This window comes from Natrix helvetica (genome assembly GCF_964273705.1).
Source record: "Natrix helvetica genome assembly, chromosome: 2".
Taxonomy (NCBI): domain Eukaryota; kingdom Metazoa; phylum Chordata; class Lepidosauria; order Squamata; family Natricidae; genus Natrix; species Natrix helvetica.
In genome coordinates, this window is record NC_138552.1 from 101,919,238 (window position 1) to 101,935,477 (window position 16,240).

Here is a 16,240-nt window from a genome sequence, read left to right on the forward strand (position 1 = left end):
TGCAGTGCAATTAAAATTGTTCCGCGCATGCGCAGAAGTGAAAAACCAGATGGCGCCGCCCACCACCCGGTTCGGGGGCGTGGCAGGCCTGGGTCACTACCGGTTCCAGCCACCCAGCCTGCTAAACCACTAGTGGTTTGGCTGAACCGGTAGGAACCCACCACTGGTGTGAGGGTGTATGTTGTTCTGTCTGTAAATGATTTCATATCTTGCTCAATAGATCTTCTGGAAACATCTAGCAGTAACTGCCGTATCCACTGTCCTTGTCTATTTATGTGTTCACTTTATGAAATATTCCTTCCTTCTTTTGATCCAGCTGCATTTTACTGACAATCCCTTCTTCCTTTTGCAGTCCCTTAAGATTGAACAAAGCCTTCAAGCTAAAAAAAAGTTTTGGCTTTACTGATGGTTGGAAGTCAGCTTGAAGATTCTTCTTTGATACTATAAACACTCTCACTGTTCTCCCCACCAAGGCGAGGAAGGTGTACAATGAAACGTGCAATACTGCCATGCACAAAACACAATGGAGTTTAAGTTTAAGTTTTATTAGATTTGTAGACCGCCCCCTCTCCCCGAAGGGACTCGGGGCGGTGTACAGACATCTCAATAAAAACCGTATATAAAAATAAATACCCTTAACTTCCCGTAAAATCAAATTAAACAATAGGCTGTACAAAGTGATAAAAATTAAAAACAACCTAAAAACTCACCCCTAAAAATTTAAAATACAGACTTGAGGGACTAAACTGGGATTAGGCCAGGCCAGCTAAATTGAACAGGTGGGTTTTAAGCTTCTTACGGAAGGAGCAGAGATCGGTGGTTATTCTGATATCGGGGGGGGGTGTGTGTCATTCCAGAGGGTCGGGCCCATCACAGAGAAGGCCCTGCTCCTGGGCGTCGCCCACTGGCACTGCCTAGTGGACGGCACCCGGAGGAGTCCCTCTCTGTGAGAGCGAATCGGCCGAAGGGATGTATGGGGCAGGATGCGATCCCGCAAATACCTAGGTCCTGTGCCATCGAGCGCTTTAAAGTAAAGTAATACTGCTTTACAAACCCTGTTGTGAAATCTGGAAGGCCGATATGATCTTGGAGACAGATTGTAGACAGCATAGCGTCCAGGATGTTTGGAGTCCAAAAACAGCCGCACATCTTCAATGTTATTTTTTATAGCAGACTCAACACCTTCCGCTGGAAATGACATCACTAGAGAACGAAAGGAGAAAGGAAGAAAAAGAAACAGTCAGGGCCGAACTCAATATATTTCATCTGCTTTTAAAGAAAACCATGTTTAATGAAATGTTAGTAATCATACATACCAGCAATTCTGGATGTAATGTATGATATATCCAAATCTCCTTTTGCGTAACTGAAATAGATATTAAAAAAAAAAACTCAAGTTAAAAGTTAGAATGTAAGTCGGTTCTGTCAGAGGAAATATTTCACCCTGAACTAATGAGGCTTAGACCGCGGCTTTTCCAAACAGGCATATTCTTCAAGAAGCGAAAAAATGAAAATAAAACCCGAAAACGTGTTCTAATGAAAAACAAACTTTTAATACAAAAATAAGAAATAAGGAAATAAAACAAATCTATCTAATTGTTACATTTTGGCAAAAGCAATTTGTCTCCCAGCTTCCTGGCAGATGAACAAAAATCAAAAGGGAGAAGTCTCTGGAATGTGTGATGAGTATGCGCAATACATCACTTGCTGATAAAACCTTATGACCTACGCAATAACTCTTTCAGTTCAGTTCGGCTAGCAAACATTTAACGCAGTGACAGGTTCAACAGACGATTATTTCCAAGTGGCTTATTAAATTGTACTGGCTTTTTGTTCATCAAAACAAGACCTCCCTATCCCCAAGAGAGAGTCACAAATGTGATTCTCAAATATCTGAACTATGGGAGATAAACTAAAGAATCTAGAATATCCCTGGTTAACACACACTGTAAATGGCAGCTTAAATGCCTGAACCATTATTAAAGGATTTCTCTTCTTTTGAGAAAAAACAATGATCTCAAAGCTGAAGGATCCTGATCACTGTCTTAGATAATAGGCTTTGCAAAATTAATTGTTTTCAGGCTGGGAGGGGGGGAGGAATATTCTCTTCAGGAGAAATCTGCACCTGTCCAGCTATTGGTAACTACAACTGTATATATGTATTCCCATAGCATGCTCATTGATGAGGTATGCTGGGAATTATAGTTCAGTAACATCCGGAGGGTTACAGGTTTCCTCTTCCTAGATTGTATCAAATCTCTGGGAAATTAATAGTCTAGTTTGTTATTACATCAACAGCAAAAAAAGTCCTTCAAGACACAACAGTACAGAGCTTTTGATCCTCCAGTAGCACAGAGGGAAAAAGGAGGAGCAGGAGGAAGAAGTAGAGTAGTATAGGTAGTTCTCGACTTACAACTTACAACCTTTCGTTTAGTGACTGTCTGCGGTTATAATGGCACTGAAAAAAATGACTTGCTATGACTGTTTTTCACACTTACGACCATTGCAGCATCCCCCCTATAGTCACATGATCAAAATTAGGATGCTTGTCAACTGGCTCATATTTGTGAGGTTTGAAGTGTGTCATGCGATTCCTTTTAGCGACCTTCTGACATGCAAAGTCAATGGGGAAGCCAGATTCACTTAACAACCGTGTTGCTAACTTAACAACCACTCACCCGTCTCGATTAGCAATGGAAACTTTGGGCTCAATGGTGGTCATAAGTTGAGGACTACCTGCAGTAAAGGTATTAGGCTGTGCAATACACAGGTTAGCTTTAATGAAGTAGAGTCTACAAAATAACGGTCAATTATGCAGTGGGGCATAATGGTAAATCAGTCTCAAGCAGTGAGCAGAAAGATAACTAATATTATATGCAGAAAATAAGTTTAGGTTGGCACAGATGGTTTTAAGACTCCTTAAGAGGATAGCATTTTTAGGTTTGAAAAACAGTTTTAGTAAGTTAGAGAAGTTAAACAAAACACCACATCCACACACAAAAGTGACAAATTCTTTAACCAGCTATTTCAAGTCTGCCTTCCACATTTATGCTCAGGATTTCCATCTTCCTTTAATATGGGCTACCAACAGATCTGTGATCTCCTTGCCAGTTTGCTTCACAGCAAAGCGATGGACTGAGCAAAATTCTTCCTGCAACAGGACACGGACTACATAGGTGAAGGATAATGGGAATGTCTGGGAATTATGGGCATTTAATTGAAACTATTTGGAAGAAGCCGTTGGCTGGCCTACGCCTAGAACACCTTAATTAGCACTTTTTGAGACACTAATAATCTCAATAGCAATAGCATTTAGACTTACAGGTGAAACTCGAAAAATTAGAATATCGTGCAAAAGTTCATTTACCTCAGTAATGCAACTTAAAAGGTGAAACTAATATATGAGATAAGACTTATTACATGCAAAGCAAGATAGTTCAAACCATGATGTATCATAATTGTGATGATTATGGCGTACAGCTCATGAAAACCCCAAATCCACCATCTCAGAAAAGTAGAATATATTACATGCAATCAATAAAGCAAGGATTGTACATAGAACAATATCGGACCTCTGAAAAGTATAAACCTGCATATGTACTCAGTACTTGGTTTGGGCCCCTTTTGCAGAAATTCCTGCCTCAGTACAGCATGGCATGGAAGCTATCAGCCTGTGGCACTGCTGAGGTGTTATGGAAGACCAGGATGCTTCAATAGCGGCCTTCAGCTCTTCTGTATTGTTCGGTCTCATGTCTCTCATCTTTCTCTTGGCAATGCCCCATAGATTCTCTATGGGGTTCAGGTCAGGCGAGTTTGCTGGCCAATCAAGCACAGTAATCCCACGGTCATTGAACCAGGTTTTGGTGTTTTTGGCAGTGTGGGCAGGTGCCAAGTTCTGCTGGAAAATGAAGTCAGCGTCCCCATAAAGCTCATCTGCGGAAGGAAGCACGGAGTGCTCCAAAATCTCCTGGTAGACGGCTGCGTTGACCCTGGACTTAATGAAGCACAGTGGTCCAAAGTCTTGTTGCTCAGTGGTCCAAAGTCCTCTTTTCTGATGAGAGCAACTTTTGCATCTCATTTGAAAACCAAGGACCCAGAGTATGGATGAAGAATAGAGAAGCACACATTGCAAGATGCTTGAAGTCCAGTATGAAGTTTCCACAGTCTGTGTTGATTTGGGGAGTCATGTCATCTGCTGGTGTTGCTCCAATGTGCTTCATCAGGACCTGGCACCTGCCCACACTTCAGGACCTGGCACCTGCCCACACTGCCAAAAGCACCAAAACCTGGTTCAATAACCATGGGATTACTGTGCTTGATTGGCCAGCAAACTCGCCTGACCTGAACCCCCATAGAGAATCTATGGGGCATTGCCAAGAGAAAGATGAGAGACATGAGACCGAACAATGCAGAAGAGCTGAAGGCCGCTATTGAAGCATCCTGGTCTTCCATAACACCTCAGCAGTGCCACAGGCTGATAGCTTCCATGCCATTGAGGCAGTAATTGCTGCAAATGGGGCCCAAACCAAGTACTGAGTACATATGCTTACTTATACTTTTCAGAGGTCCGATATTGTTCTATGTACAATCCTTGTTTTATTGATTGCATGTAATATTCTAATTTTCTGAGATGGTGGATTTGGGGTTTTCCTGAGCTGTACACCATAATCATCACAATTATGACAAATCACGGCTTGAACTATCCTGCTTTGCATGTAATAAGTCTTATCTCGTATATTAGTTTCACCTTTTAAGTTGCATTACTGAAATAAATGAACTTTTGCACGATATTCCAATTTTTCGAGTTTCACCTGTATATACCACTTCACAGTGCTTTACAGACCTCTCTAAGCTGTTTACAGAGTCAACATACTGCCCCCAACAATCTGGATCCTCATTTTACCCACCTCGGAAGGATGGAAGGCTGAGTCAACCATGAGCCAATGAGACTCGAACTGCCAATCTGCTGGCAGCTGGCAGTCAGCAGAAGTAGCTGCAGTACTGTATTCTCACCACTGCATCACCACAGTTTTGACCAATTTTGTGAATCCCCCTAACAATGGTTATGAGGATCACATTTCACACAATGGATGTGAGTCAATCCAAGTCAGTGGATTCTTAGTTTGGTCTGAATAGCACTGTGTGCAAAATAGGGCAAGAACCCAGCAAGCCCTTGGGGTATCAATTTCCCTTCCCTATCCTATGTAATAAAGATATGGTAAGTTAAATGGGAGTTTTGATATTTATGCACTAGCTTAAATTTTTCGTTAGGACTGGATACCAAAGCCACAGTTTTATACATGGAGCCATTTTTATTTATTCTTTAGTGTTTGCAACAACCCCCCCCCCCCCCATTTTGGGGAGATCTGGCCATGTAACAATCCACCTGGAGCTCATTATACAGTGTGTGCATTTTCAATTTAGTTGTTGTAATACATTTACTGGAATTATGCCTTTCAGAGAACGGTTTTCGTTTGAATGGGTTAATTCAACTTAACATAGTTCACAGAGGCTATTTTAGCTGGCTACACATATCCCTAAAAATACAGCCCCATTCTTTCAAGTTCTAAAAATAACAGAGAAATTAAGAAATCAAGATTTCAGTGACAATATTCTGCTTCCTACTATCTGCGTCCCTACTGGAGGAGAAAAAAAAACCCAGCCAGAAATATGAGATATAGCAATTTGGTGGACTGATGAAAAAAGAAACTCTAAAGATACACATGTACCAAAAATATACTACCTATAAATGTAACTAATTACCTAATGGTAATGTCTTAATTCATAAGGTTATAAGTCTGCATACATGTTTTATGCATGTGCTAAAACAATGAGCAGAGATCACAAGGCACAGGTAAAACTTGAGAGTTTGGAAAACTTTTTGTAGTTTCATATTGGCTGCTAGCATGCACACACAATACAAATACTAACACACTGAAGAAATATTTACCTTGGGCTGCTAAGGGAAATGAGTATGGAATGACGAAAAGCAATGGGGGAAAATGGGCAAGGAAAGAAGCATCAAACACAAAATCAAAATATAAAACAAAACAAAACAAAACTGAAGTCACCCAAAAAACAAAGTAAAGATGAAAAAAACCTGAACTCTCCAAATCAAACTTTGCTTTTGTTTTTCCTTGTCCCAAATGCTTTAGCCTACATTACGTTGGATGGGTACCACTATGAATAACAAGAACCATTGATGTGGGTGAGAGACAATGCTCACAATTCTTTCCAGACTTAGTTGACTATTTTCATAAATACTGCTCGTATTTTGTGAGATACAGTAATTTTTCATGTTTATTTGTAATTTCTACCAATTAAAATGCTGCTTATTTCCAGCTAAGAATGCTTCGCTCAAGTTACAAATGTTTAGAAGATACAAACAAACTATTCCAATCCAATAATTTATGTTATCTCTCATTATATACCACAAATTTCCTCAGCCTTCTGCTTTCTTGTTATGTTAAGAGTACTACTTATAGATTTCCCAGCCAGAATATGTTCCAAAATATCTGATCATTAGCTTAAAAAAAATCAAATTATTTTCAGAAAAGCCCATTTTGGGGGATTCAAAATGTAAGTTAATATATAATATGCAAGTGGACAGACTTTGCTCTATTGTATAATAGAACAGCCATTAAGAAAGCACAGACCACTAACTTTGCTGGATACATGTCATTCTTTGGAACTTGAATAAACATAAAAGATACCCTATAACAGTGGAAATAACATCCCTGTGTTAGGATAAGCATGCACACATATTCCCATGTGAGCAATAAAGAAGCTAACAGGATCATTTTGTCAGTTTAGTAAAATCCTTGATTGTGTTTCCTAATTTTTTTTGCAAAAATTAATTTCACTATATCGGAGTGAATTAGGTGGTCAATATTTAAAGATCCGTGACTATTGAGTTCTGGCACTGTCAAATCTTATCCTGTGGCTCAAACTACAAAGCACCAACTAAAATACAGCACTGGTAGTAAATGTATATTTTCCCCCTAAAGTGGAATGTTTTCCCCCACTGTCACTACCCAAATGACAGAACCATCAGAAATATCAACCCATGAAGTGTGACAAAATATTTCCTGAGGTCCTTCACCTTGCCCAGGAAAGGCCCCGCTTGGAAGAAACGGTTCCAGTCCATCCCAATGAGAATTCCCTCAAACAGTGTACAGCTGCTAGCATTCAAGCACTGAGTGACTAGCAAAAAGGAAAACCTAAAAAACTAAGTGAGCTATTTTGAGGTCTCAGTGACACTGAACCATTGTCTTGGTTCCAGGCCACCAACAGAATGACATCATGGAACAGTATGTGGGTTAACTGATTTATGATTGGTTAGCCCAATCCTGATGTCATAATCCATCCAGAATACTAGACCTGAATCTCCCTATACATCAGTTTCATAAACTTTTCCTCAGATTAGGCTGCTGAACAGCAGAGGAAGAAGTATATTCTTTTCCCAGTCTAACTAGTTATTTCTTCCTTGCGTAAAAATGCATGAAGACTTTAAATTATGTGAAAACTGTTCCTATACATTAACCCCGAGATGGAGGTCTTTGCTTCTTTCTCCCACTAATCTGTTCAATACAGTAGTTACCCTTCAAAAGCTACCGGTCACATATTGGACTACCTAAGATTCAAAAAAGTCCATAAGACTCTTTGAAACTATGATGAATTCTTTAACCTTCGGGGTCCCAAATAAGTTGTATTATTTCATTCCAAGTTTGCAATTGTACATTTAAGATAAAACCATATCAAGAGATTGATAAGACTGAAAATGTTATAGATTTCTTTGCTGCTCTCTAAATAACAGAAGTTCCCATCCTTTTCTTTTAAGAGGACCATTACGTTATCATCAAAACCTATATATACAAACAATTTCTCTAGAGCAATTAACCATTGATCTGACCATCAGACGTGCAAAGAGTAATTGATTTATATTGAAGTCACACCAAGCAACAATACTTCAGTTCACAGAATGCAGGACAGCACAAGGATATTTCTGAATCAATTAAATAACAATAATAAAATAATAATATGATAAATAATAAATAATAAAAATGTGATACATGTTTAAATGTTCAGTTGGCTGAGTTTCATGTTTAATGAATAAAAGAGATGATAATAATAATAACAAAAAAAAACACTGAATATAACAGAAAAGATGGCACTCGAGAATATGCTATTAGAATATAATCTTCATTCATTCAATTATTTGTAGGGGCATGAATGATCTACAGATCACAGAAACTTTAAAACCTGGTCTCCAATGTGCTATCTAAGATCAATGAGTGACAGTGTGCCACCTATAGCTTATCCAGCATTTTGTCCAGTTCTTTGCCCTTCATTAAAAAAAATGTAATGGGAAGTTAGCATGCAGCAAAGCAAATCACTGTATGAGTAACTTATAGATCCTCTGGTCAGATTTAGAAAATAAAACAGTGAATAATTCCAATCCTGGTGTCTGTTTATCATCTGTCATACAAGGCTTCTGTGATTGGTCAGATTTACCATGGCAACCATTACAGGTATTTGAAAACTCACCTCTTCCCCATGAAAATCCTGGTCTAGAGCAAAGGCAAAAATGTAAACTAAAGAACTTTACTCAGCTTTAGGAGAAAACAGGCTAACACAATCACGGATTTAATTAATTCAATTTCACTTGTACACCAGCTATTGTTTAAAAAAAGTATTACAATAAAACAAACGCAAAAAAGCAGATCTAAAAAAAAAAATGCAAATCCATCTCACTACTCCCTATCCCGTCTTGGCATTTTTTGGAAAAGAAACATCACATGGGTCACTCTGAACTCTCTGTTCCCATGCCCCCACTTCTTCTCAGACAATAACTGAAAGAAAGAATGATTGACACAGCCTCACATGATTTAGAAACTATGAGTTGCTAAGGCGACACAGAACAGAGCAACCCTTGAATGGTCACTACTGTCTTATCTAACATCTAACATGTGAGCTAGATCCAAAACTAGATTAGAAATGAAGCATAGCTTCACTGAATAAATGAATGAGAGTTTGGGACCATTAATAATGTTATATTGAGCCTTACAGTATGATTCTATAGCTTTAGTAACTGGGGAAAGATTCCAACTGGAAAGCCAGCTAGTTTGACAGTCCTGTGTTCAGCAAATCTCAGCTATGATTCCTCATATCCTTGCCACTTTGAACACACCATCGGTGATGTAATTGCAATGCATAAGGGAATAATTTGACTGGATTTTAGTCATTTTTCACATGTAAACTAGGTGTGTGCTAGTTTAAAGTCCATTTAACAGGTTTTAAGCATTAAGGATAATTCTCAAATGACAGTTAAACATGCAGTAAAAACAACTGAAATAAAAGAAATATTTTTAAAAAGAATTCCACTGTAATTGGAAAGAAGTAATGTAATGCAATGTAATATACAAAAAAAGGTGTTTTAATTTTTTTCAGTTTATGAAATTCGAAGAGAGTAATCTGTATCACCTGACCATGCTAAGATTTTGCTGCCAAAATTTGGGCATATTTAATGAATGGGAAGTCACTCTTTTCCTCGATCTAAAATTTAGAGTTTTGGGGGCTAAATTTGGCTTATTGTCTAGTGTGTCTTTTTTATAATCTTCAAAGGAAAGGCCACATTTGAAATATACGCTATGGCAATTCTGCTTCAAGATCTAACATTCCTGGGCTTTCCTAGTAATAATTTAAAGTTACCACTTTCTTTCTATCACTTGTTCATTGCTTAGTGTTACTGGTAAAAATAATACAGGAGGGATATAAATATTTTTTAAAAAAAATGTCAAGAAACTATGGTTAATGTATTAATGGGCTATCTACCTACCTACCTACCTACCTACCTACCTACCTACCTACCTACCTATCATCTATCTATCTATCTATCTATCTATCATCTATCTATCTATCTATCTATCTATCTATCTATCTATCTATCTATCATCTATCTATCTATCTATCTATCTCTATCTATCTATCTATCTATCTATCTATCTATCTATCTATCTATCTATCTATCATCTATTATACATACATATAGGATGTCCAAAAAGTCAAACCCTATAGACAAATTACAGTATGTCTTATTAATTTTTTCAGAGAAAATTTTACTGTACTTAAGAATGTTCAAAGATCAGGTATCAACTGAGTAAGGAAGTACTTATAAGCAAATTTGCAAACAATTTGAACACTAAATGTAATTTAGACAATAAATTATGTACAGGGCTTGAGTTTAGTGGCATATGGTATTTTAAAATTTATTGTCTTGGTATTAGACCACAAATAAGTAGGTTTAAACAAATTAAATTAATTTACATGAGACCAGACTTTTTATACATGCATACATGCATACATGCATACATGCATACATGCATACATGCATACATGCATACATACATATGAATAAGGTCATTCTGGCCCTATGATTTTTCAGAATTGGAATTCCAATTTTTTCCTAATTTCAATATTAATCTGATTAGGGAACAATTCTATTCTCCCAGTCAAGCATGGGAAAGGATAGGATTCAGATCAGAGATTCATCTCTTGATCTTAGTAGAATTCCAAGTGTTCCTGTCCACAAGACTGTAAGTGGGTTGTAACTTATAAAATAAAAACCCCAAAAGGAAAATAATGGGTGCTACATTAAAATGCCATTTGCACTGAGAATGGCAAACTGCAATACAGTGAATGGAAATATCAATACGGCCACATTTCTACTTACTTGGTTACAGACTGAATAACTTTTGAAGATGTATCCTTGATATTTGTGAAAAATCTTTCCGTCCCACCTCGAAGGATATCAAAAAACCCACCAGTAGACTGCTCACATTCTGCCACTATCAGCCCTAAAAGCCAAAAACACAGCATTATAACCTAGGCAGGCAATCATCATTATTCTTTCCCCTAAACAGACTTACGTTTCCATTAGAAATTGCATTAAATTGTACTTCCATTTAAAAACAAATTCAGCAGAGCTCTTTAGCTGCCGTCTTTGTTTATGTATTATTACCTTAGTCTGTGCCTTTTAATTAAGGCAATATTTTCCAACACAAAGAAGAGCGGCCAATTGTAATAATTCAACAGAAAAGCAGCAAATGGTTTCTAAGACAGTCCACACATTCTGAAGCAAACACAGTCCTGCAAAACTATTTGCTGCAATAAACAAAGCATTCAATTTCAGATGGCAGCCAGCTGCTATTACCTTCAGGGATCAGAGTGCTGCTGTATGTTTTAAATGCTCACACAATGGTAAGACGGAAGATCAGTGAGAAGGAAATAGAAGGACCATCTAATAGCAATAGCACTTAGACCTATATACTGCTTTCAGCCTATTGCCCCCAACAATCTGGGCTCTCATTTCACCCACTTTGGAAGGATGGAAGGCTAAGTCAACCTTGAGCCTGGTGAGATTTGAACTGCCAAATTGCAGGCAGCCGGCAGGCAGCAGAAGTAGCTGCAGTACTGCATTCTAACCACTGCACCACCGTGGCATTTCATCTAGAGACACTATTGGTTTTTAGGCTCCAGTGCCAATACTGATGTACTATTTGACTAAGCTCTATATCAGTGTTTCTCAAACTTGGCGACTTTAAGTCCTGTGGACTTCAACTCCCAGAATCCCCCAGCCAGCATAGCTGGCTGGGGAATTCTGGGAGTTGAAGTCCACAGGACTTAAAGTCGCCAAGTTTGAGAAACACTGCTCTATATCAATAAATACATCTGATTCAGTGAATTGACTGAAATTAACAAATGCACACATACATTTGCTGGTCTCTAAGGTGCTCTGTTGTTTAAGTGTGCAGATAATCTGCTCCACGGAAAGAGTGTAAAGACATTGAAGAGTAAACTATGTAAAATGTAGTGAGATATTACTAGTATAATTAATATATTCCTAATGTTAATTATAATATTGTAATTATTCTGAAGGTCCATTAAGGCAAAGATAGAAACCAATTGAAAGTTCCTATATTTTGCTTACAAATCAGGAAACAAAACTTTCCTTTTTAATACAGTTTATATTCCAGGAATCAGTTCTCAAATTTATACTGACAACAAATATTCAAAAACCTACATATGCTTTTTACCTCTTCATCGGAGAAAGATGACTATAAAATCAGACTGAATTTTCAACATCCAACAGAATCACTTTCTCCCCTTTTACTCCAACTTCCCAAACTATTGTGGTTTGTTATGATTTTGTGGTTTATTCCAAACCTGGAAGTTTGTTGTATTTATATTCCACTTTCCTTCAGAAGCTCAAGGTGAGATTCATAATGTTTCCCCTTCTTGTCTCTTGAGAGGAGTCTGGCATGTGAGGGAATGAATGGCCCAAAATTACCCAGTCAACATCCATGGCTGAGAATAAACTATGAACTGGTCTCCTAATCTAAGCCCTTAACTGTAAATATGATATCAATATGAGAAGGTGAGTAATTCATGATTCTGTTCAAAGCTTGATTACTATTATTTCTTACCAGGACTTCTAAGTTTGGGGAAACTTTTAAAAGTCTAAACTTAAAAGTTTAGTAGCAATACTAAAATAAATAAGAATTGAGATGGTCAAATACTGTAAGAAAGGCTACCTAAGAAAGATGCCAAAAATGTTAAAAGAAACACTAAGAATTGGACAATACACAAAGAAAATTCCATTAAGCATCATACCTGCATTATATATATTGTTAAGCTGACCAGCAGGTTTTGAGTTCTGTGGCACCAAGGCTGAAGATGTCTTAGGCTGAGCATTATTCCCATAGCCCCCATTTTGTTCAAGAAGCTGGGGGGCAAAAACATCACAGCAGGAGTGAACACAAATATACTCCCACTCTTTCCCACCCACAGTCCATCTGCATACACAAAAAAGTAATATTGAGTCACTTTAAATATGTTTAGTTGATTGTAAAAATAGAATACAAGGATTGCGGCAAATTTTGATTTTAATATAAAGCTCTAAATGAAGCATTCAAGAAGCAATAATCTTAATTAATGTGGAAAAACACTAAGCCAAATTATTAAAAATGAAGGATTGGCTTATATAGTCTGTTCTATCATCACCATCAACTTGTCTTTTCTCCTTCACCTTTGAAAACATAAGCCGGAGGAGCAGAAAGAGAGCAGAATAAATGGATGATTTGGGAAGGAATTATGCAATTCCCATTCCCAAAAGCCAATCGTAGTATTTATCTCTTCTGCAATTCCCAACAGCCTTGTAAAATGACATCATCTAAGCTCAACGTTTTGCAAGCCTCCCAATAATATCAAAAGCTGCCCACCAATTCTGTCCCATCCAATGACATTGTTATGTTATTTGCTTGCTCCTCTTACTACAGAGGACAGCTAAAAAAGGTGCTGCTCAGATTTAAAAACATGGCTGCTGCCATAAGCTTTTACTAAAGCTAAACATCCTTAAGTTCAATTCCTGATGACTTCATGGATACATCCATGATATTTTGTTAAATAAGCAAATGAATGATATGATACAGGTTTCTTCTTAATCATACTTACTTACTATTGGGGTTCCTGGGGTTCTACCATCTGACTATTAACTCGGTCCAAATCTACCCAGCATTTTTAGATCAGTAAAGCTATACTAAGTGCTGCCACATAGCAGAGAACTGGTTTCACCAAACAGGATCTATTACCTCTGTGATAGGGGACTTTGGGTTTACATTTCTAGCAGCCGCAATCTCCTGCAGCTGATTGACAAACTCAGTGATGGACAGCCTCTCTTCTGGGTTCACCCTCAAAGCAGAACCTAAAGACAATGCAAGAAAGAGATCAGCATATGTTAAAAGCCTTCCGATAGGACTTGTGATCATTGATATGATGTAACTCTGAAATTCTAGCACTCGGGAGTAGCTAGAATGAAGCCACACATTTAAACTATACTGAAACAATAAAAAGACAATCTTATTGCATGTATTAGTCTTCTTCCTGAATTAAGAGCAGGCCGGCTCTTTCTAGTCTATCCTCTTCAAATGATTTGTCCTTGTAAAGCAGTGGTTCTCAACCTCTGGGTTGGGACCCCTTTGGGGGTCGAACGACCCTTTCACAGGGGGTCGCCTAAGACCATCGGAAAACACATATTTTCGATGGTCTTAGGAACCGAGACACCAATTTTATGGTTGGGGGTCACCACAACATGAGGAACTGTATTAAAGGGTCGCGACATTGGGAAGGTTAAGAACCACTGTTGTAAAGGATCCAATTACTGCTCTGTAGCATGGATACTAAGAAGCAGGAATGGTGAGAATTTATGTTCAAGTCTTTGAAAAGTAGCAGGTTGAAATAGCTGCTATAGAGAGGCCTTTCACATACACTTGTAGGTATGGAAACCAAATGCATTCATGAGTTTAAAAGGAAATCATAAAATTCTCTACAAAATCATCAGCTCTTCTTCTTTTCATGCCACTTCTCCAGGGATTTGGTGCCTTTGTCTGAAACTTACGTATAAGATCATGAAACACAGTATATTTTGTGTCATTCTGTGGGATGGAGTATTTTCCATTGACTATTCGAAGCTTAGCTCCATCTTCAAATGGGTGTTGTGTAAAGCACAGCAAGTAGAGGATGCAACCCAAGGCCTGCATGGAAATAACAAAGAGTTGATGAAAAGAAAACAAACAAGACTAAATCATTCAAGGTTTAGCCAAATCAATTGTAATAATGACTATCTTCCCTTTTAAAGTTTTTGTCGTTTCAGATTTTGAGCTGATTTGACAGACAATTCAGCATCTGATAAGAGATTTAAGTGCTTCATCAACAAGCATGATTATCTAATAGGTGCCTAAAAATAGCATACTACTGTCTAAAAAGTTACTATGTTTTGGAGTCTTTTGAAATAATTAAATCAACTATTGGGACCTTTGTGTTTTACAGGCAATTGTTAAAGCATACTGGAGGAAATAGATTATCAAACAAGCCAACACGTAGAAGGGTGCTGCTTTTTATACTCTGTTTCTTGTGTTTTCAGATTTTTCAGGTAACTTTCTTTGTGGCTTTGGGTCATCAAAAAGAAGCTATTGTGGTAACGTTGAGAGGAACTTTATCACGTGAGGTAGTCTTTTTGTCTATAGTCATGTAGCAATATGGTTGAATAAAGTTTGCTTATGGAAGCTTTTCATGGAATACATATATTCTCTTTTATCAGAATATTTTCAGCTGACCCTAAGAAAAAATCTTATCACCCTTAGATCCTCTTGCATTTTCTTTTTCTTGATAATTTCACGTCGGTGCTTCCTAGGGAGATTTTTTATTAAACATCTTACTTGGAGCATAAGAGAAATGAAACTAAATTATACTGAATTGTCTAGTGTAATGAAAAGAAGCACTAGGAGTGACATGATAGCAGTGTTCCAATATCTTAGGGGATGCCAGAAAAAGAGGGAGTGAATCTATTCTCCAAAGCATCTGAAGGCATGACAAAAAGCAATGGATGGAAACTAATTAAGCAGAGAACCAACCTAGAATTAAGGAGAAATTTCCTGACAGTTAGAACAACTGATCAGTGGAACAACTTGCCTCCAGAAGTTGTGAATGTTCCAATCCTGAAAGCTTATAAGAAGAGATTGGACAACCATTCATCTGAAATGGTATAGGGTTTTCTGCCTGAGCAGGAAGCAAGACGTCCAAGGTTCCTCCCAACTCTGTTATTCTGAAAGAGAACCACTGGGGTCTGATCCCACAATGAACTCTATTGGATTTCATTTATTGCTTTTTAATTGTTTCAGTTAAACGTAATTAATTTTAATTGTTTTAATAATAACAAGTCAGTTCTATAAAAATTGGAAAGCAGAAGCAAACATGAGTTGGCATGGTCCATTCTACTGAGTTTGAACTGTGGGTGTTTCCTTCCATTCAATTATCTTCAAAAGCAATGCTGAGCTGGTTTTCTTTCTCCCTCCGTATCTCTTTTTCCTTCTGTGTCATATCATTTAGAGTTTAAGCCTCCAGGTAGAAGATGTCCTGTTTGTGGTCTGTGCAAAACCTAGGAAAGGTTAAGCAGCTTCCTCGATGATGATGAGCATTAAGTCTGCAGAATAAATCTTAGAGGAACAGAATTGAGAGGTTTGATTGGAATATTGCTATTTCTAAGGGTATTTTACTTCTTTCCTATGTTCCTAAGGTTTTACCCATGTTGCTTCCTTCACACTATTGAGTTGTTGTTGTTTTTTTGAGATGCCAATTTTAGATTTTGCAGCTCTTTATTTCAGTTTTAACATGCACACTGAAT

General features: G+C 37.7%; 1 protein-coding gene across 4 annotated transcripts in view; it reads right to left on the reverse strand.

The window, feature by feature from the left end:
• The window catches only part of GAK (cyclin G associated kinase), a 102,107-nt gene that overhangs the window by 38,818 nt on the left and 47,049 nt on the right, over positions 1-16,240 (reverse strand). For all 4 annotated transcript variants that reach the window (XM_081945177.1, XM_081945176.1, XM_081945175.1 and 1 more), the window contains exons 8-13: positions 14,456-14,591; positions 13,650-13,762; positions 12,673-12,784; positions 10,733-10,856; positions 1,317-1,366; positions 1,055-1,203 (exon numbers count right to left, since the gene is read on the reverse strand). In XM_081945177.1, coding sequence (XP_081801303.1) covers positions 1,055-1,203; positions 1,317-1,366; positions 10,733-10,856; positions 12,673-12,784; positions 13,650-13,762; positions 14,456-14,591 — 684 coding nt within the window. The remainder of the gene's footprint in view (positions 1-1,054; positions 1,204-1,316; positions 1,367-10,732; positions 10,857-12,672; positions 12,785-13,649; positions 13,763-14,455; positions 14,592-16,240) is intronic.